The sequence below is a fragment of the Talpa occidentalis genome, unplaced genomic scaffold (genome assembly GCF_014898055.3).
Source record: "Talpa occidentalis isolate TD23 unplaced genomic scaffold, MPIMG_talOcc4v2.1 talOcc4.4, whole genome shotgun sequence".
NCBI classification, from domain to species: domain Eukaryota; kingdom Metazoa; phylum Chordata; class Mammalia; order Eulipotyphla; family Talpidae; genus Talpa; species Talpa occidentalis.
In genome coordinates this window covers 1,662,102-1,682,549 of record NW_023604295.1, presented here as the reverse complement: position 1 = coordinate 1,682,549, position 20,448 = coordinate 1,662,102, and the positions used below count along the sequence as shown (strand labels likewise).

Below are 20,448 nucleotides of genomic sequence, written 5' to 3'. Positions count from 1 at the left end.
CCCGCTTTTAAGCACTGGCCTCCAGTTCACGTGTGAAAGGGCCAATTCGAACAGTGAAGGAAAAGACAGACAAGCAAAGACTGGCTTCTGCGACTGCAGCCACTGAACGACCCCGTGCTGTCCCTGCAAGGGACACTTTGCTGCCAACCCACTGCCACCGGGTGCCCGGGACGGCCGGGAACCCACCCCGCGCAGCTCCTCAGGGCGCTGCCCACATCCCTGACAGGGGGGCTTGAGCTTGACTATCCGGTAGGCGTGAGATGAACCCTTCGTGTCAAAGAGCACAACACACCAGGAGGTCATGACTCAAAACAAAATACAGTACAAATTTATTGACTCCAATTGCTCTTAGTCAAGATTTAAGCAAAGTAAACAGACAGTAGAATCGGATACAAATAAGCAATGGATTAACATTGGATAAAAATCCTATTTTACTATGAATTTTCAGTCCAAAAAACTTATTCCTAAACATAATTGAACAATGATTTACTCTGCTAAGGCAACAAAATATACAGTTATAAAATCACATTTGTTTTTCTTTTAACAATAGGCATTAATCAATGAAAAATTTGAAACAGTCTTGGGATTAATGTCAATATCGCCTTTTGAAAATTAGTGCGAACCAAGGATCACGTCGTGGAAAATCTGACGGCACCAATAAAGGACAGAAGAGCACTGTATTCAGTTATCTAAATGGTTCATAGTATAACACTTTGGTTCCCAAACAACTATCTCGAAAAGGAAACTTTTAAAAACCTGTCATTTATTCTTGCCCAGAATCAAGTTTGCTCCCCGTCACGAGGAAGCGCCTTAGGCCAGACAACACACTGAGAAGCACTGAACAGACATATCAAAAATTATGCAAACATCAAACTTCTTAAAGTGCTAAAGCCACAAGAGAAAAACCTATTTTTAAATCTTACAAAAAGCCAGTGTTAAAGGACTCATTAAAAAATAGGTTACATTATTTAAATCGGTGACACCTTTCACAATTACTGCAAAAAGCATCGAGACATCAGAAATCGATAAACTGACTGGAAATATTCCAATATTAATTAGTGCAATTTAAAGACACCTGTTATGAATGACCTGGACTACGTCTGTGATAAGAAAATGCAACCTGACCTCCTGCAGTTCTGGCAGTGACAACAGCTTGAGGGGTGCAGGCTACCCCGGGGCCCTCCCGCCTGCCCCTCCCCGCCGTCCCGTGGGCCTGCAGCCAAGGGCACCCTCACCCGCAGGGCACAGCCTGCTCGTGCCCCAGTCTCCACTCTCCTCAGCACCGGGGTGGGGGGGGGCGGGGGTTGTCGTGGGGAGCAGGTGACCCCCAGGGAGGGCTGGGCCATTTCCAGAGAAGGAGACATGCGGTGGTCACCCGCGCCAGAGAGCCGGGCCACGCTTCTCCCACATCAGAACATCACTGTCCAACGGCGAGGTGTGAATTTTGATAAAAGTATAAATGCTTACGAACTATTTTGAAGGTGAATAGTCTGTTGACCTTGAAATATGAACACTATTAAAAAGCGCACGCTGTTGGTTACCTCCAAAGCTTGCTTTGATAAAACACACGGTTTTTACGGGGTCACTCCCTCCCAGCCCAAGTGAAGAAAAGGATTCAATAACAAGGTCTCAGATTAACAAAGAATATATTAAAACATCTTACATTCTTTCCACAAATGCATAAAAAAAAGCAGGCATCCTGAATACTTAACAGGAAATAATGAGCTTTCTACACTTTCAAAAATTAATTACAATCAGAAAAAAACATTTACGAGAATATCTTTACTAGCTAAAGAGTTGCAACAATGAAAGACCAACCTGTTTTACACCAAATACTTGCCTACTGGCTGAGGTAAACATCCTTTAAAAAAGTGTTTACCGGATAAAGCAATGAAGGTATCTTTCATTTTTCACTTCTTAACATTTTAAAATAGCTAGAGGAGCGGAAGCCGACTTTATTATTTTGACCACCAAAATAAACTCTTTCAGCCTCAAGCTTTTACAGGTACAGTATAAAAAGTAATAGAAAACCAGAACTGTATTATAAATGTTTTTGGTTCAAAATTGTTTGAAATCTTATGTTTCTTGCCTAGACAAAATGTCAACTAACAAGACAAAACACTGGTAATTTTGAAAATCTAACAGATAAGCAGAGCCTATGTTTAGATCAAAAATAGTTTCTACTGATCAACATTATTAAAAAATCTTCAAAAACGTAGCATGAAGGTTCAAGTCTCGGACGCTGAGTCCCCACGGCTGAGATCCTGTGCACCGCGGGGCGGCCAGCCCCGCCAGCAGCCCGGGCAACGCAGCTCCAGGGCGGCGGCTTCTCCTGAAGAAATGAGCGCAACCCAGGCGTTCAGGTGAGGCCCAGGGTTCAGTTGAGACCCAGGCGTTCAGGTGAGGCCCAGGGTTCAGGTGAGACCCAGGCGTTCAGGTGAGGCCCAGGGTTCAGGTGAGACCCGGGTTCGGGTGAGAGCCGCCACGCCGGATGGCAGGAGCGCGCAGCCGCCCTGTGTGGGGCCGCACGCCCCAGCTTTGTCTCTAAAATGCATAGATTTCTTCAAGAAAATATAAAGATGGCAATAATTAGTAACTGCAACTTGGCTTTTTTCTCCTTTCCCCATCAAAGCTAAGAAAGAACAAAACCAAGAAGTAATCACTCAATCACTTTGGAACTTCTGATCATTCTCGAATGAAAGAATAAAAGGCAAATGTCCTATCTCGTCTCCACACTGTACAAAGTTGACCGGGAGCTCAGAGGTGCGTGTGTTTCAGCAGGAAGGAAACGCCCTCTCCTGCCACCGCGCGGGACGTGGGGAGGAGACGCGCTCTTCTCTGCAGGTGCACGATGCTAACTACTCAGTGAGTCATTTCTTACAGTAGGCGATTCATTATTTGAAAAATAGCTTGGAAAAAATAAGGTTGGAGCCTTAAACCATATCTTGAACCTTAAAAGGACTGTGTTTCAACGATATTTCTACTTTTATATATGTCACCTCCCTCCACCCCGACAATGGAAAGAAAAATTTTCCTTTTGGAAACACCCCATAGAACTCTGGATAACACGCGTTGACAGGCTTTTAGTTACAATTTATACAACATAGGAAAAAAACAAAACCAATGGACCAAAAGGAGTGGCAGCAGCTCATCTGGGCCCCCGGAGACCTCCAACACCCAGGTACGAAGCGCCCAGCGGCGACGGAGGGCAGATCGGCGTCGCATCACGATCAACTTCAAAAACTTCTAGGCGAAATCACGAGACAGGGGGGCAGGAAACCTGTGGACTGTGCATGTTATTCTTGAAAAAGCCTGGGGCGTCTCCCCTCACCATTCAAGTCTCTGGGAGGAGCTGGGATGCGGGGGGGCTGTGCGGGCTCCCAGAGCGTGGGGCTGACAGGAGAGCGAGTCCCGACCTAGTTTGTCACACGTGCTGTCAAACTCGAAACTAGCGCCAAATCGTCAGCTTTGTTTTTCTGGCCCAGACACACTCAGCTTGTCAGTTTGGAGCAGCATCAGAGAGGCCCACACGCCGACGTCCTGCCCGAGCTGGTGCGGCCGGAGCTCGACGCACAGATCAGCGCCAGGCGGCAGCTCGGGCACGCCGGGGCTGCGGGGCCTCGGAAATCGCGACATCCGCTTCCCTAGTCTCCCGTCGTTAGCTAAGTGACCCGAGCGCAAGTGTGTCATTTTATAAAAAACTATTACTATTGCTGATTTAAATCTGTCACAATTTCCATACAAAAAAGGTTCTACGGGACCACAAAATACCAAATATTTATTTTTCTCAAGTGTCAGGATAACTTATTAAGGTTGAGGTTTCTCTTTTTTTTTTTATTGCTAAAGTATTCTAAGCGCTAAGTCAACACCGCAAACTATTCCACGTCTTCCTGGTACAGCCTGGACTCAGGAACATGGCCGAGATTCGACTGGCACTTAGGCGTCCGAGACAGTCGAAAGAAGAGACACTCACTAGCCTTTCGCTGACTGCACTTCGGCAAAAAGACCAAACCAAACCACCTCAACGGAAAGATTACGCTGACACCGTGGAATGAGGGACCATGCAGGCGGCCGGCCCGCGCGCGGCTCGGGGGCGAGGGGGCCGGTCGCGGGGGCTCAGGCCCGGAGCACATGTTTTCTTAAGTTTCTCTACGTTGACTAAGGACACGACTACCGGGTATCCGTTCACCTCCGCCTTGCACTCGAGCACGACGAGCTCCAGCCTTTATTATTCTCTTTTCAAAAATACCCCGTTGCTCGCAGCAGGGGCGCCGCGGGGAGGGGGCTCTGGAGGGGCCCCGCGGCTGGGCGGGCCCTAGCTGTGGGTCTGCTCGTGGCTCCAGAGGCTGAAGGCGGTCTTGAAGGTCCGGTGGCAGAGCTTGCACATGAACTGTCTCTTGAAGGTGATGGCGGACAGGGGCGGGGCGTGGTAGAAAAGCGTGTCTGACTCCTGGGGCACAAAGAGCTGCTCGGGGGCGGCCGGCGGGTGCTCGGCGGGGCCCGTGGGGCTGTCGGGCTCCAGGGGCTGGATCTTGGGCAGCGGGGGCGGCGGGGGCAGCGGGGGCGGCGAGGGGGAGCAGGCGGGCGCCGGGCCGCCCTCGGAGTCCTTGGGGCCCGCGTCGTCGGCGGCCTGCGCCATGTGCGACTGGAAGTGGCTCCAGAGGCGGAAGTTGGTGCGGAAGGCCTTGTTGCAGACGTGGCAGATGAAGGGCTTCACGGAGCACAGCAGCTCCTGGTGCCGCTCCAGCTGCTTGTGCGCCGGGAAGGTCTTGCCGCACTTCTCACAGGGCCACAGGCCGGGCTCCCGGCGCGGCCCGGCGGCCTCCCTGGGGGCGGCGCTGGCCTCGGGCGCCTCCTCCTCCGCCTCCTCCGCGGGCTCCTCCTTGACCTGGACCTTGAGCTGCTTGGAAAGGCTGAGGTCTTCGGGCAGACAAGAGGAATCTTCCGAGTCGAAGTTCATGGGCTCCGAAGAGTCGCTGAAGGCGTGGTCCTCCTTGGCGGCCGCCACGTGGTTGGCCTTCGGGAGCTCGGGCGGGGCGGGGGGCCGGGAGGATGCGGCCACGTCCCCGTTGTGGTCCTGCGCGGGCAGAGAGGCGCTGTCGGCGGGCGCCATGGTGTTCTGGTTGTGCACCTCCACCTGGTGCCGCCAGATGCTGAAGGACGACTTGAAGGTGCGCATGCACTCCAGGCAGGTCAGCTTCCTGTGCTCGCACTGCGTCTCGTGCTCGCGCTTGAGCTCGGGCGAGAGAAACCTAAGGCTGCAGTAGGGGCAAACGGCGGCGCTTCTGCACAAGCGCTCGTGGCTTCCTTGCTCTAGGAGAGAAGAGAGCTTAGCATTACAGAGGCGGCACGGGTAAACCTCCTTGCTGCCCAGCGGGCTCTCCAGAGGAGCCTGCTCTTTCGGCTTAGCCCCTCTACTTGCTGCGGCGGGCTTTTCTCCCGGGTGCATTTTTATGTGCTGTTTGAACTGAGAGAGAAAGCGATAGGCTTTTCCGCAGTACGTACAAATGTACGCGCCTTTGGCTCGCGACCGCAAGCTCCTCTTGATGACTTGAGCGGGCGAGCTGCCCGGCCCCTGGAAGCCCGGCTTGCTGCGCCGCAGCTTAAGGATCAGGGCCTTCTTAATCTCTCGCTCTCTCACTATGTCAATCAGCTTTCTCTGGAATTTCTCATCCAAGACGGCATGTGAACTACAGGCTGGTGACGGGTTCTTCACTATGCCGTGCTGGGTCTGACAGTGTGTCCACACTTTGAAGTTGGTGTGAAAGCGCTTGTGACAGATGTCACAGGCGTAGGGCTTTTCGGGGTTGTGGTACATGTTAACGTGCCGGTGAAGGCCTGCAGTTGATCTAAAGATCTTAAGGCAATGTTTGCATTTAAATTTTTTGTTTGGTCTCGCTCCCTCCAACTCACCAAATTCATCTTTATTCAAATCAGAATCTGGAAAATCTGCGTCCAGGAGAGGGGGGCTCGGGCCCTCCTGGAAGTGGTCTTCAGACGCCGGGGACGCGAGCCCGTCCACCTTCGGCCTCTTGGCCGGCAGCCTCCGGTCCGCCTGGAACCTCCGCTTGGCCGGGAGCCTGCTCACGTCTTTCTGGTCGTCCTCCGCCTTCAGAGAAAGGTCTCTGGTGACCGCTGCCGAGGCCGCATCCCCCACAGTGACCCGGATGATGTCGGCGGGGTCCGACAGGGGGCTGCGGGGCTCCATCTTGACCCGGACCTCGGCCACTGAGGGGGTGGCCTCCCTCTCTGTGGACTGAGAGGCACTGAAGGAGCGGAGGCGGTGGGGCTGGGCGTCCGGGGGCCGGGTGTCCGGGGCCAGTTTGCCGCCACCGTCTTGTGAGGCCGGCTTTTGAGAGAAAGCACAGAGCCCGCGCCCGGGCCCGTCGCGTGCTGCCACCGAGGACGCCGCCGGGGGAGAGCTCAGGTCTATGGAGGGGGAGTAGATGGGAACCTGGCTGTCCATGGACAGCGACCGCCTGAGGAGACTCTTCACAAGCGGGCCGCTTCTGTCGATGCTCTGGCTGCCAGGGCCAGACCCGCCGGAAGGGACCACCAGGCCCAGCTTGGAGTAGTAGAGCAGGTTCCTGTCCTCGCCGGCGCCGCCGCCCTTGCCCGTCTCCTTCAGTAGATAGGGGGTCTCCGACGCGCTCCGGAGAGCCAGCACCGGCGGCCGTGGCCTCTTCAGCGCCAGCTCGATCGCTTTTCCTTTGGGAAGCGGCCCCCCGGCCCCCGACGTGTCGTCCACGGCCTCTCTTTCCTGCGGAGGCTTTGCCGGCACGACTGCATTCCTTTTCACCAAGCCGCCCCGGCTAGGCTCGTCCAGGGAACTGGCCTGCTCCAGGGGCTTCGCCAAGCCCCCGGGGCTCTCTTTCGGCCAGCTCTTGTCAGGCAGCGGCGCCCCGAGCGGTGGCTCGGCCGGCGGGGGCGCGGGGGTCCTGCTGGGGCCGAGCTTGCCGGCCGCGCTGGCCGGGGGCCGGGGGGGCGGGCTGGGATCCGGCCGGAGCTGACTGAGGGCTTTGCCCTGCGCGTCGTTCCTGCCTTGACACACGATGACGCTCCTCTGCTGAGCGCTGCTGTCGTCGTCCTCCAGGAACGCTCTTCTCCTGCTGGGACATGTCGGGAAGGGCGCTTGGGGCGTCTTCGAGACGATGTTCGTCAGGAAGGAGATGCCGAGGCTGTAGCCCAGCTCCTGCACCGCCGCGAGGCTGCCCTTCTCCACAAACAGGGATGAGGAGTAAATGTAGTTCAGGACGTTGTCGAAAGCATCTGGCTCACAAAAGTCAAGCTGGAACACCGTCTGCGCCTCGTTCTCCTTGTTGGTGAACAGACTCTGGAAGTATTCGCTGCTGGCGGCCAAGACGTTCTTGTGGGCTCGGAACTTCTGGTCTCCGACGATCAGAAGCACGTCGCACAGCTGCCCTTTGAGGCGCTCCTCATTGAGGGCGCTGAGGAGAGAGATGGCGTGTGCGGGGTTGATGTAGTGCAGCAGCCCCTCCATGGCCTGGCGTCCCTGGAAGACACAAGGGAGCACGGTCATGAGTAGCTGGCGGCTCTCCAAGGCTGGGGCCGGACCCATCTCCTCACAGGCGCCACCTACTTAGCTGCTGGGGGGCAGGCAAAGTGGGGGGTGAGCGACCTTATTTCAGTAACACGGAAGATAAAAAGCAACAAGGCCCGGCCTGGGCAGGTCGCCGGTCATCAGAGCCAGCGTGCTTCTGGAGCGAGCGAGCAGCGGCTGTGCCAAGGCCAGCCGCGCTGTGGAGGGGCGCGTGGAGGGGCGCTGTGGAGGGCCGGCATGCGGGGAGCAGTGCTCTTTCTAAATAAGGGTGCCTTCCTTGGGGTCCTCGTCCACGGGTGCTCGGGTCTTTTCCTCGCTTATCTGGAGAGCAGGACGAAGTCCGAACCCTGAAGTCTATCACTCGGGGGAGGGGGATCGGTTTCTCGGCTGGGAACACGTGAACACCACGTGCGCCGAGGGCGGGTCCCACGCCTGCGAGCACAGGAAGCACTTAGCGCCCGGCAACCCCAGCGCCCCACGGTGCTCACGAGGGCCAGCCGGCCAAACCCGCAAACAAAACGGTCTGTTCTCTCCGGGAAGCAGCTGCTGTCCACAACCCCCTTTCTCACCAAACCACATTTCAGCAGCCACGCAGGGAGCCCCGACACGCAGCCAAGCCCCTTACTGCCGACTCCACGGAGGCGAGGCCAGGCGACCTCACTGCGAGTCTCTCTACCTCTGCAGGTGACGAGGCCCCGAGGCTGGCAGGTTCTGCCCACGTGAGCCTGGGGCTGTGGGGCCCCGCCTCGCTGGGCCTCAGCGCCCCTGAAGCCCGCATCCCTGGGGGCAACGGCTGAGGGGTGCTCCCCGGGTGCTGTGCTGGGACGAGCGGGTGCCCGGCACGTGGCCAGCACTCGGTGGCCGGCCCAGGCTCCGGAAGCACAGGACCAGCGGTCAGTGCATTCAGCACCGAAGAAAAGAGTCCAGATCCACAACCCCGGTCTGGCCGCCACGGCAGAGAAAGCCACGCAGGCCACGCCGGCCTCCTCGTCCTGCCTCTTCCCAGGGCTTCCGCTACACCCGCCGCTACTGCTTTGCTTTGGTTTACACAGCACTAATTTGTTTCACATTAAAATGCTCTCAAAGTAACTAAGGCTAAGTGTGATGTCACCTCCAGAGAGCAAGTCGTGGCACCACAGGGGTGTGGGGGGCCCCACCAAGCCCACGGGCTGCAGCCCTCCAGGCTGCTCAGCCCGACCATGCCGGTGTCTGCGACACACCCCAGGCCTGCAGGAAGCTGCCCCGGGCCGGTCACACTCACTGCCCGGCTGCCCGCCCGAGGCCGAGCCCACTCCCGCCAGCGCGGCCCGTTGGGACTCTTCCCCTCGACCGCATGGCATCGCCCCTGCTCCTCGTCAGCGCCGTCAGCAGCGCTGCCTTGACTTGCGAGTCCACGTGTCAGTGCAAAGACGCCCTCGCCGCGGAGGAGTGAGCGTGCGGAAGGCCCCCCCCCCCACCCAGCAAGTGCGCGCCGAGCACTCTCCGGGTCGACGATTTCGGAGAAAGTGAGTTTTCCGTGGAAGAGCACCAGGTGCGGAATCAAAGCCGTGCACAAGTATTTCTCAAAAAAGCTTCTTAACATCGATTTAGAGGCTTTAAGCTAGTAATAAAAAACAAAATGACGAGCACCGAGCAGAAACACGTCAGACGTGGCTGGGCTTTAAGGAAGAGGATCTGGTGAACGTGGGCATCAGTCATGCACACACGCGCGTGCGTGGCCAGGCCCACCGGGGAGTGCTCCCCAGCAGAGTCAGGGCAGTAGCTGCCGGTCGCAAGAATTCAGTGGGAAGATCCTCGTGGCTGCCACTCACCCACGCCGCCCCAGGAACGCCATGGGCATCCGTTCTTTCATACCACAAAATGGCACCCGAGAAGGCGCTGAAGGAGGCCAGGGTGAGCCACAGGGATCACGGAGCTAGGGGTTCAAAGCAGAGGAGCACCCAGGCAAGGGCAGGGTGGGAGCGGAAAGTTGGGGAAGCTGAGGAAGGAGACATTGGGGAAGCAACTGGGGATGCTGGCTGGGCTGGCTGCAGGGAGAACCTCGCTTTCCGCATGAGACGGGGAGGCCCTGGGGGGTTCTGAGCAGTGCCCTGAGTGCTGTTCTGCAGTGTCACGCTGGCTTCGCTGGAGAAGGGACCAAGCGAGGCAGGGTGGCACCTCAGTCAGCTCGGCTGGGCGTCTTATGCCCGGCCCAGTGGGACAGGCTGGAGTCCGGCCCGCTGGGACTCCACTGCAGGCAGATGGCAGGGACCCGTGATGCGGCGTGGCCCAGAGAGGAGTCTGGCCTGTGATGCAGGAGAGAGACGAGGGTGCCCGGACAGGGTGGGCAGTGGCGGTGAGGCGGCCACCAGCATTTCTAAAGGATCAACTGCAGAGGAGCAGAAGGCAGGCATTAGGCATCTCCAAGGACCCTCAGCAGCAAAAGCATGTGTCACGGGCTAACTGGGCGTGAATGGCAGCCCTGGGGCAGGTGGCAGCACGGTCCTGGTTCACAGCTCAGGCCCGGGGCAGAGGGCTCGGTGCTCAGGCTGCACAGGTAGGAGGCAGTGGAGCTGGGCCTGGAGGCCCCGCTCTCACCCACCAGCACCACGCAGGGCCTCCAGCAGCGTCTTCTGATTCTCTCAGGGACACAGGAGCTGGCGCGGTCTGGACACAGAGGACACCAAGCTGACAGCTGCGGTCCTGCGTGGGAACAGGGCCTCTGCCCAGCAGCCCCGGGCAGGCGGTGGAACAGGTGGCAGCGGCGGGTCAGGTGGGAGGGAGGTCAGGAGAGGCCTTCCAGGGGAGAGGTGCGATGAGCCGGCGCGAGCAGGGGCGGGCGGCCAGCTGCAGTGTGCCCGGCCTCACAGAGGTGAGAGGGCACAGGGGCCTGAAACGCTGCTGGGGACCTGGCACCCACGCCTGGCAGCAGCCCAGGCTGCACACCCACATTCACAAACACAGCCCCGCTCACCTCTGCTGCCGCATGACAGCGGGGTGCCTGCTACCCCTCAGCCGGGTGGGGGGTGCCCTTGCACTCTTAAAGGTGGGCAGCACGGGGAGGAAAAGGTGGGCTGACGATGGGCAGAAAGGCTGCAGGAACCTCCTGGAAAGCCAGGCCGATGGGGAGCAGGGCCTAGGATCTCCAAGAGCTCGGCCTGCTCCCCCTTATGCTGTGCCCCAGGGTCTCAAAACAAGAGAGGCAGCGTGGTCACCGGTCAGGAGACAATGTGTCTCCCCAGGAGCAACTTCCCATTCTGTCTGCCCACAGGCTGGCTTTCTCGTCAGGGCTATGACCCCAAAGCCCTTTGGCCTGGTGTGCCGGTTTCCCAGCTACTAAAGCGTGGCTAACGCGCCCCACGCGGGGCTTTGAGAGGAAGGCGCGGCGTGTCCAAGCGTCTGAAAGCTCCCGGGAGAGGCAGCACCTGTGGCAGGTGGGCACAGGGGGCTAGTGCTGGGCAGCGGCTGGCTCCCTGTTCTCAGCAGCACACGGCCCCAGGGGGGGCCCCAGGGAGGGCCCTAGGGAGGACCCCACGGGTGAACGAGGCCTGCTGGAGGACCAGGCCGGCTGGAGGACGTGGCCTGGGGATCCTCGAGCTCAGGAGCAGCGCTCCAGCCAGGGCGGGGGTGGGGAGCCGTGGGGGTCAGCCGGGGACCCAGGGAGGCGGGCGGGGGCTCGTCGCTCCCTGGACAGTCACCACCCAGGGGCCTGTTCAGAGGCGCTCCTCCAAAGGTGCCAGAAGGCCCGCCCCATCCGGAAGCTCCAGGTCCCTGCCACGGCCACCCAGCCCTGCATGACTGACTCTAGAAAATGATGTCACATCCTCCCAAGTGCCCAGGAGTAGGAGGGGAGAAGAGATGATGCGACTCGGCTGCAGGGAGGCAGGAGGGCGAGCGATGAAGAGCGGCGCAGCCTTGGACCGCAGGACAGTCTGGGGTGGGGCCAGAAGTCGCAGAGCTCAGCCTCGGCCGCAGGCGCCTGGAGGGGAGCGGGCAGGAGAGGGACACGGGGAGGCCCCAGCAGCTTTCGCGTTCTGGAGCCCGGACCTCGGCGGGTGTGGAGCTCCAGCTGACGCCAAGACGAGCCCACGCGCGCGCAGGCGGGCACGCCACCCTCGGGCGCCCAGAGGGAGAGGACGGGCATCGGAGCACGCAGCACCTGCCCCGAACTCCGGGACCACAGCCCACATGCCGCTCATCCGACCCCTGGCTCGGATTCAGCGCTGGCGCCCTCGGCTTGGGCTGACTCTTGGATGGTGACAGAAGTCACTCTCGCCATTGCTCGCTCGCGTGGGGACAATGCAGACACCCGGAAATGATCCCAGCTGCTCGGCCTTCCAAGCCAGCCTGCTGCTGCTCATGCCAGAGAAGCACTGGATCCTGGCCAGCCCCGACGCCGGCATCTCCTCGGGGCCACGTCCAGCCAGTGACTCCTCCACTGGGCCACAGGGAGCCCAGCACCTGCTCGCAGCGAGGGGGTGGGCCCCGGGTCTGGTGCAGCCCCTTCATCTGCCTCTGGAAGAACTACCCTCGTCCCACTGAAGACGGCTGCGCCCCTGCCTCGGCCATGCTCAAGCACAGGCGACAGCGCCCTTCCCTGGGCGGTGGTCCATGCAGACATGGCAAAGGCGGGCCTGGCGCTCCCTCAGCATCTGTCCTTCCTGGCCTAGTCCTTCAACGCTGCCTTCACCTCAAGAGCAACCGTGTCCTTTCTGTTCAAGCCCATCACTCGGGGTCTGTGCCTGGTGCTAAGGGCCCCGGCGAGCATGCTCCCTGGAGGCGACGTCCCGCAGACCCGCCTGCACAGCACCATCTCGCCAGGCTGGCGGCCAGCATCGCTCACTTGCACCGAGGGCCGACACCCACTTGCTACCATTACTGTCAACTCATTTGACTTACACACTACTGTGCATAAGAAGACACGGCTAGATGTACCTGAAATAGGGGGTGCACTAGACAAGGCCCCCACTGTCTCATGAGGTCGATGAGATGACGAACAAGGAAGCAAAACAACTGTTCCAGACGGTGCTCAGTGCTGTCGTGGCACCCCAGGGTGCTGGGCTGGCCGCAGTGATCGGGGCTTTGGAGAGGCCGGTCAGCAAAAGCCTTGATGCGGCGTTGTAGCTGACGCGACGTGACAGCTGAGACCCAAGACCTGACTGAAGACAGCCAGCCTGGACTCTGTTTAAAAACAAAATAATTGAACAGTGGCGTGCCATGAGGCTAAAACGCAGTATTTTAAAAGCATGGAGCCCAAGGCTCTGCAAATTTGGTTCCAATGCCTCTCAGATGGTCTCACCCTTTGTTCTCCCCTGGCGTTGGCTTCCTGCTTCAGACACTGTCCTGAGACACACGCCTCCTTTCTTCCATCCCCAAGCTGGAATGTCCTAGACGCCTCCCAGCCCCTCCAAGCACAGCACCCACTGAACACAAATCAGAGCTCAGCTCAAGCTGCTGCCGCTGCTGGCAGGCCACACAGCTTGCCCCCATGGCTAAGCCCAGCCCCTTGGAACAGAAGCACGCTGCAGGTAAGGTCTTCAAGGCGACAGTAGGTTGCACAAGGTGTTCAGGGTGGGGCCCTAATCTAACAAGACTGGCGTCCTCACGAGCTGGGTCAGGACACAGGCGCAGAGGGAAGGCCCTGAGGGAAGGCAGGTCCCCCCTGACCCCACGCCTCCTCCCAAGCCACAGAGAGGCCTTGGAACAGTCTTAAGCAGCGCTGTAAGTCTGCCCTTCTAGGTGAGCAAACGGGCAGCGTGAGCCCCCAGTCCCGGACACACAGGCCAGGGTCGGCGTTACATCCTTTCCATGCTTCTTCCCACAGAACAAAGCGTGTCCGTGTTCATGTCAAAAGAACGAATTAAGCGCAAACCTACTTATCTCTGAAGAAAGCCAAGGCCCCAAATTTCTACTTTCTTCTCCCATCAGTCTTTAGGGGTGCTTAAATGCACATGCAAGGACAGTCGGGGACGTGGCTGAGGGACACTCCAGGCAGCAGAGCAAAAAGGTCAAGAAAATCACTGTCGGCGGCAGTCTAGAAGGGATTAACCCACTTTCCCGTCCGCCTGCACAAGGCGCAGACGCGGCGGGGATGACTCAGGGTCGGGCCGAGGGAGCACTCACTGGGCTACGCTGCAGCTGGGAAGGCAGTGCTCGCCCTGCACCTGGGCCCTGGGCGCGCTCCCCTCGTGCCACTGCTAGGCAATCCCGCGGGGCCCCCAGTCTCCAGAGAGCCGACACCCCAGCACCAAACGTGCTGCTTACGAAGCTGGGCGCCCCGTGGCCGGCGCGCATCGCAACCGGGGTGAGGGCTGGCAGCCAGGGGGGCCCCTGCGGGCCAGGGCTCGAGCTTTGGCAGAGGGTCGTTGAATTGGCCCCGACGCGGGTCTGGGGCTAAGGGGGTCCAGGAAGGCTCCGGGGCCTCCAGCAGCGGGGCGCGCAGCCCCCCGCCCAGCGCCGGGCTGCGGGTCCCGAGCCCCATCCAGCGGCGGCCAGCGGAGGGGGCTGTGCCCGCAGCCGGGCGCAGAGGGACGCGGCCCGCCGGGGGTCCGGGGCCACGAGTGCGCTGGGACACGGCGGGGCCGTGGGGGGCAGCGTCGCCCGCCGGGGCCGCGGGCCGGTCCCGCCAGGCGCCAGGTGGAGGCGGGGAGCAGGCCGCGGCAGGTGCGGGGTCCGCGGCCGCCCCCCGCGACGCCGCCAGCCGCCGGCCCCCGCGCCAGCCCGGGGCGCGGCCTCGCGTGCGGGGCCGACCGGCGTCCCAACCGCTGGGCGCAGGGGCGCGCCACGTCCGGCGCGTCCGCACCCCCAGGGGCAGCCCGGCCGGGCGAGGGACGCCGGTGAGGGCGCCGGGCATGCGCAGTGGCGAGGGCGAGGCCAAGTGCGGGCACGGGGCATGCGCAGTGCGGGGCACACGCGGCGACGTGGGCGCCCGGGCATGCTCGCTGGGCGCCGCGGCCCGCGCACGCGCAGACGCGCCCGGAGCCCGCAGCCGCTGCCGGAGAAAAAAGAGGGAGAAATCACCTCAGAGTTACGTCAGGAAAGGCCGCGATTTGCGGGGAGGCCGCGGCCGCCCGCCGGGCCGCGCGGCTCTCCCGGGGCGCGGGGCGCGGCGGTTACTCACCGGCCTTCGCCCGCGGCGGGCGCGGCCCCGTTCCGCTCACACTCGGCTCGCGCGCGCCGCAGCCGCCGCCGCCGCTGTGATTCCATCCATCTTGAATTTGACGTCATCCCACACCAGGGATGAGGTCATCGCCGGCCGCGCTCGTCACGTGCGCGCCGCTGTGATTGGGCGCGGGCCGCGGGGGGCGGGCGGGGGCGGGGCGGGGCGGGCCTGGGGCGCGCGGAGGCCGCCCCGCATCCGGCGCCCCCCGCGCCCCGCCCCGCCCCGCCCGCCCCCCGCGCCCCGACTCGCGCCCCGGGCCCCGCCCCCGCCCCCGCCCCCGCCCGCCCGCGGGACGGCCGCGCCCGGGGACGCGTGTCCGGAGGCGGCGCCGCGCGGGGTCCCGGGGCGCCCCGGGCGCCGCTCGGCCCCGCAAGTCGGCCGGCACCCCGCGCCCCGGCCGGCACCCCGCGGCTCTCGCGGGCGGGGCTCGGGCGCGAGGTCAGGGGCGCGCCCGCCGAGCCGCTCCCCGCCGCAGTCTTGGGGGGCGCCCCCCGCCTGTCCGCCCGGAGCCCGGGGAGCAGCGCCCGCGGGAGGCTCGGGAGAGACGCCCTGCCCGGCCGGCGCGGGGCGGGGGGCGCCCGCGGGCAGCCCGAGAGCGGGCGAGGGGCCGAGGGGCCGAGGGGCCGCCCGCGCCGAGCTGGGCTCTTGGGGCGTCTGCGCGGCCGCGGTTCTGATTCTTGAGAGCTGCGAGGGGGGCCCTTGCTCGCCCCGGCGCGCCCCGGTGCCCGCCGAGCCCCGGCCTGCGGGGAGGGTCCTGCTCCCACCGGCCGCTCCGGGCTCAGGCCCCGCGGGCCGGGCCAGCAGCGCCTCGAAAGCGTCCGCCCGGCGGGTCTGTTTGGCAGGGGGTGCTGCGCGCCCTGAGTCTGGGCGAGGGAGGCCTGTGTCCAGGCTGCGCGAGCCACAGGGGAGAGCGCCAGCGCCCAGCGGGCGGCCAGAGCGGACCTGGAAGCCGGGGTCCGGTTCTGGGGTCGTCCCCGGTGCCCGCAGCGGCGGCCAAGCCTCAGGCGCTCTGCACCCGCCCGGCTGTTTCCCAGGCGCCCTGGACCACATGCACCCCGGGGCCGCTCTGAGGCGGGTGACCTGTCCACTCCGCCTCGCAGCATCGGCCGCTTTGCTGGTCCTCATCGGGTGACGCCTCCTCCCCGGGTGTTGTCCTCCCATGTGACCGCCGGTTCTCCGCCTGCTCCTTTGGCACCGCGCACTTTGGGCCCCCAGGTTCTGACATGCCCCCCTCGTTCCATTCGGCCAGAGCGTCGACCCGCAGCCGGTGGGGCCTCTGCTGCGGGGCTGGGAACTCCGCCCCTGCGGGCCCTCCCCCTGCCTAGTGCTTCATCCCGGTCCCAGCTGGTCACCGGCCCTGCGGGTACTGTTTGCGGCCTTCATGCCCCCCAGCAGCTTCCCTGCTCCCCCATCCGCAGGCTGTCCCCTGTCATCACCCTCCCTCTGCAAAGGGCCCTTTAGAAAAGCCGCAGGTGTCAGGCCTCCGAGCTTCAGTTTGAGCTTCAGTTTTGACTGGCCCGGAGGCTCTGGGGATAATGTCCCGGCTCCGATGTGCCTGGGGGCGTTGCTGCGCCTCCTGGCCCTGCTGCCCCTCCTTGGCCTGGTGCGGGGCCTGGTGCTCCGCCTCTGTCTCCCCCAGGGCCTGCTGTGGATTTGTGCAGCGGCTCTTGGGTCGGCCTGCAGAGCTCCTCGTCATGCCCGCACGGGCCTGGCCCGCAGTGGGACTCGGCTTGGTGGCGCGCCCGACCCTGTGTCCCGAGCGGGTCCAGCACTGTGCGTGTGCGCGAGCTTCCACCCAGTTCCCGTCACTGCTCTGCCCAGCTTTTGATCCGTCGCCGGGGGGTGACCCACAGCCTGCACCCCAGGGCCCAGCTTCCCCGCAGATGGGCCGTCCCCTCCCTTGGACCTGTTCTTCCTGTCTCTGTCCTGTGAGTGAACGGAGCTGCCCTCTGTCCACCCGCGGCCCAAGCCAGAAACCCCCGGGTATCGTAGACTCTGGGTTCCTGCGTTCACCGAGGGCGTGTCAGGCCGCCTCTTCAGTGTCCCCTCCGGCCTCCCGCTGTGCCTGCCTCCAGGGTGCCGGCCCGGGCCCAGTCTGTTCTTGCTCTGATGAACCTAAGCGTGATGGGGGTTGTCCGCTCCCCACAACCCACTGCTCTGGCCACACAGGGTCTGACGGCACCTCTGGGGATGCCCCTGTCTGGTACAGCCTGCTGGCAGCCCCATGGCTTTTCAAGTGTCGCCCCGGCCCCCACTCAGTGCTCAGTGGCTCCTGGTGAAGTGTGGCCCTCGTCCTGGCCCTGGCAGAGGGTCTCTCCCGAGTTTGGTGCAGAGACACATCCCTTAGCCCCAGCAAACGAGAGCTCTGTTGCTCGGGCTGTGTCCAGGCCGCCTGCCCTGGCGGCCAGTTTTCCCTGACTGTCACCATGGTGTCTGCTTCTGTGGAATTAGTAATTCTGTAACTTGCTCCGTTTGCATTCTCGACCTGAGCAAACAGCCTTTCGTAAGTCAGGGGCAGGAGCTGCACATGGGTTAAAAATAAGCCTGCATGTTGGAAGTGGGAAGTCTGAATCAGCCGCGAGCGCTCGGACGTGCGTCTCCATGTGCGGATTCGCCAGCCTGTGGGGAGGGCGGGTTGTCTCCGAAAATAAGCTCGGGGTGGAAGGAGAGGCGGCCTGTCCTGCCCCTGCTGTACAAACCGCCCCCATCTTGGTCACGTCGGGAAGGCGCCCTCCACGGCGCTGGCGGCCGGGGTCTGAAGTCCACTGGGCTGACCAGGCTGCTCTGAGGCCCCGGGGAGAGCTGGCTCCTGCCCGCCCCTCAGGCGCCTGCTGATGCCGCTGACGCTGACGTGCTTGGCTCACCGCTGCTGAGGCCCGAGGCGTGCCCCCTCTCCCCTGGAACGGGTGGGGGGTGGGGGGGCTGGTGTTTAACCCCCGGTGACCCAGGCCCGTCTCCCAGCTCAGGCGCTTTCTCTGCATCACAGCTGCAAAGTCCACTTTCCATACGGGGTCACGTCTGGGTTCCAGGAATTAGGGCCCGGAATCCCTGGAGACTGTTTAACTGGCTGCAGGTGCAGACGGTCTGGTCGTGCGCGCGTGGCGGGGGGCGGGGGGAGCAGCGCGGGATGCAGAGATGCAGAGGAGGCGAGAGAAGGGCCGGGCGGGGGGTGGGGAACCAGTCCATGAAGGACCTTCCCCCGAATAGCCGTCTTGCGCCTCTGGCGGGCCGGGCGCCCTGAGCTCGCCCTCTGTCGGGTGGGGCGGGTGGGCTCAGGTCACTCCCACGGGGCTTGCCTGAGTGAGCAGCCCGCTCCCAGCGCTGCCCCCGGGAAGGGGAACCCCGGGCCCAGCTGCCTTCCAGGCAGGAGCAGTGTCTGCCCTGCGCTTCCCCCTCCGAAGGGCCGTGCCTGACCCCGTCGGCACCAGCACTCGCCCGTCGGCACCAGCGACCTTTGCCTCGAGCCAGGGTGGGAGAGGACAGGGTCAGGGAGAGAGAGAGAGACGAGTGGCCTGGGTGGCGGGTCCTCACCCACGCGCCTGCGAACACAGGCCGTGACCTAGAAGCAGGCACGGGGGGCGAAACAACGACGAGGATTTATTCACACGGGGAAGAGCGAGCGGGAGAGGAGAGGAGCCGCAGGCGGGCGCGTGTCCAGACGCCGTCTGTCCCTCCCCGGGCAGCGTCTGCTGGGCAGAGACCCAGGTCCAAGCTGAAGCCACACGGCGAGCTGGAGACCTCGCCACAGACACCCCCTCACGCGGTTTAGGTGATGAGACCCACAGCTTACCTGCCCAAAGCCAGCTCTGCCCCTCAGGATGGCAGGGGTGGGGTCTGGAAAGCTCCACCTGCCTGCAAGGTGGCCATGAGCGCCACCCGCCGGCTCGGAGCTTGCGCCTCACGTTCCGCTCACGTGTGCCTGCGCCCGTGCTGTGCTTATGTGTACACGTGTGCAGGTGCACGCGTGCCGCACGTAGCGCGATGGGTTGCATGTCATGCGTGCACACGTGCATGTGTGTATGAGGCGTGGGGACGTGTGTACGCGCTATGTGTCAGTGGCGTGTGCCTGTATGCAGACGCGGCCCAGGGGAGATTTCTCACGCGCGATTCCCTCGGCTGCTCGCCTGCCGGCTGTGAGGCCTGGCGCTCCCGTGGTGTCTTCCCCACGGCTCCTTGACGGCCGGTTCTCTATGATCAGAGCAGACGGGTGAGGAGGAGTCCTGGAGCCCTTGGTGGCTCTTCGGGATTTTATTGATCTTTAACCAGGTGCACAGCAGGCAGGGGTGCTGGGGGGCCGGGAGGCGGGCAGGCCTCCCAGCCCCCCGCGAGTCTTCACTCGTCCTGGGCTCTCCTTCCTCTCTCTTTCGCTCTGCTGTTCCCCTTCCGGTCTGCTGGTGTCCCCGGGACACCGCCCTTATAGGCCCAGTCTCAGCCCAGGTGAATCCCACCTACGAGTGCCCACACCCCGCTCCAGGTGCCGCCATCAGGCCTGCGTTCAGGGCCGCGGATCCATCAATCCTCATGGCGGGAGGGCAGAAAAGCCTGATGCTTTTTACCTTTCCCTACCCCCGGCGTCCCCCACGCAGCAGTCTGGTGGAAGACGGCAGTGTGGGCCCTCGGCGGGGACCTGCCACTCCCACCCCCTGCAATTTGGGCTAATAAATCTGGGTGATGCCCAGGGAGGTGGGCTTACAGGTTTGGAGGTGGCAGCTGAGACGTGGGCCTACCTGCGGGTAACGGCCCGACCCTTGCAGTGGTGGGGGGTGTGGGCAGCGCGTGCTAACTGCTGAGCCCCTGTCTTTCTCCTCACGACGGGGGGAGTCCAGAGCACAGCGTTTTGGGGAGGGAGGAAAGTGGGTGTGAGGGGCAGCTGGGAGGACGAGGAAGCCAGGATTCCTACTCCAGGGCTGTTTGAGGAGTGAATTCGCAGCCCCATAGAGCGAGGCGTGTGGGGAAGGCCCCCCGGCCACTTCCTCCTCTCCCCTCCCTGCCTTCAGCACCCTGAGTTACGCCATCCCATGGCGCGAGAAGCAGGTTTGCTGCACCGGTGCTGACTCGGCGGACTCGCAGGCCAAGGCTGGCCCGTCTGCAGGAAGCCAGGGGCTTACACACACTCTCTGCAGGGCCTCGGGTGGGTTTGCCCTGGCAGCTGTGCACAGGCAGGCAGGACGTGGCGACGCACCGAGAGGTGGGTGGTGTGGTTGCACACCAAGGAGTGAGTCAAGGGTCAGCAGTCACAGGACCCCCAGGCCCATCCTGCCTCACGGCGGCACACGGTCTGATGTCAGGCAAGAGCCGTACCCGGAGCTGAGCTGCGCGCCAGGCCCCGAGCAGAGCCATCCTCGAGGCCCCAGGCTGCTGGTCTCGGGTCGCCGCGCTCGCTGCGCCTGTCCCGGCCGGGCCCTGGCCGAGCAGAGGTGGCTTCTGTGTTGGGGAAGGAGATGACTATCCCTCAAGTGGGGGGGCTGTGAGGTCAGGAGGGGCACCGCTCCGGGGGCCCCAGCAGTAGAGGCTGAGGCTGGGGGGACCACGCCACCCCATCATCTCCACGATGAAGACCAGCTCTGGGGTCCGTCAGTGGCCCCTTCCCGCCCAGAGGCCACGCGTCAGGGGCTCCCAGGGGCTCCAGCTCCGTCCCAGGGCAGCCGAGCTGGCCGAGTCCGGGGCAGGTGGAGCGGGTCAGGTCCTGCACCACCTTCCGGGACACCAGCTCCGGGAGAGCAAGCACCCATGCTCCCCGGGGCGA

The 20,448-nt window shown here is 62.8% G+C and overlaps 1 protein-coding gene across 6 annotated transcripts; it reads right to left on the bottom strand.

Annotated features, from left to right (window-relative positions):
• Positions 1-311: 311 nt before the first annotated feature.
• ZBTB21 (zinc finger and BTB domain containing 21) lies at positions 312-14,716 on the bottom strand. 6 transcript variants are annotated; one of them, XM_037524912.2, is made up of 4 exons: positions 13,664-13,942; positions 12,476-12,721; positions 5,914-7,513; positions 312-5,313 (listed from the first exon to the last, which is right to left on the bottom strand). In XM_037524912.2, the coding sequence occupies exons 1-4, from the start codon at positions 13,832-13,834 to the stop codon at positions 4,316-4,318; spliced, it is 3,015 nt and encodes a 1,004-aa protein (XP_037380809.1). In that variant the 5' UTR covers positions 13,835-13,942; the 3' UTR covers positions 312-4,315. The 6 variants fall into 6 exon arrangements, with proteins under 6 accessions (XP_037380809.1, XP_054556233.1, XP_037380808.1 ...); XM_054700258.1 differs by lacking the exon at positions 13,664-13,942 and adding an exon at positions 14,661-14,678 and having other exon boundaries at positions 312-7,513; XM_037524911.2 differs by having other exon boundaries at positions 312-7,513; positions 13,664-13,940.
• Between the last annotated feature and the right edge of the window lie 5,732 nt (positions 14,717-20,448).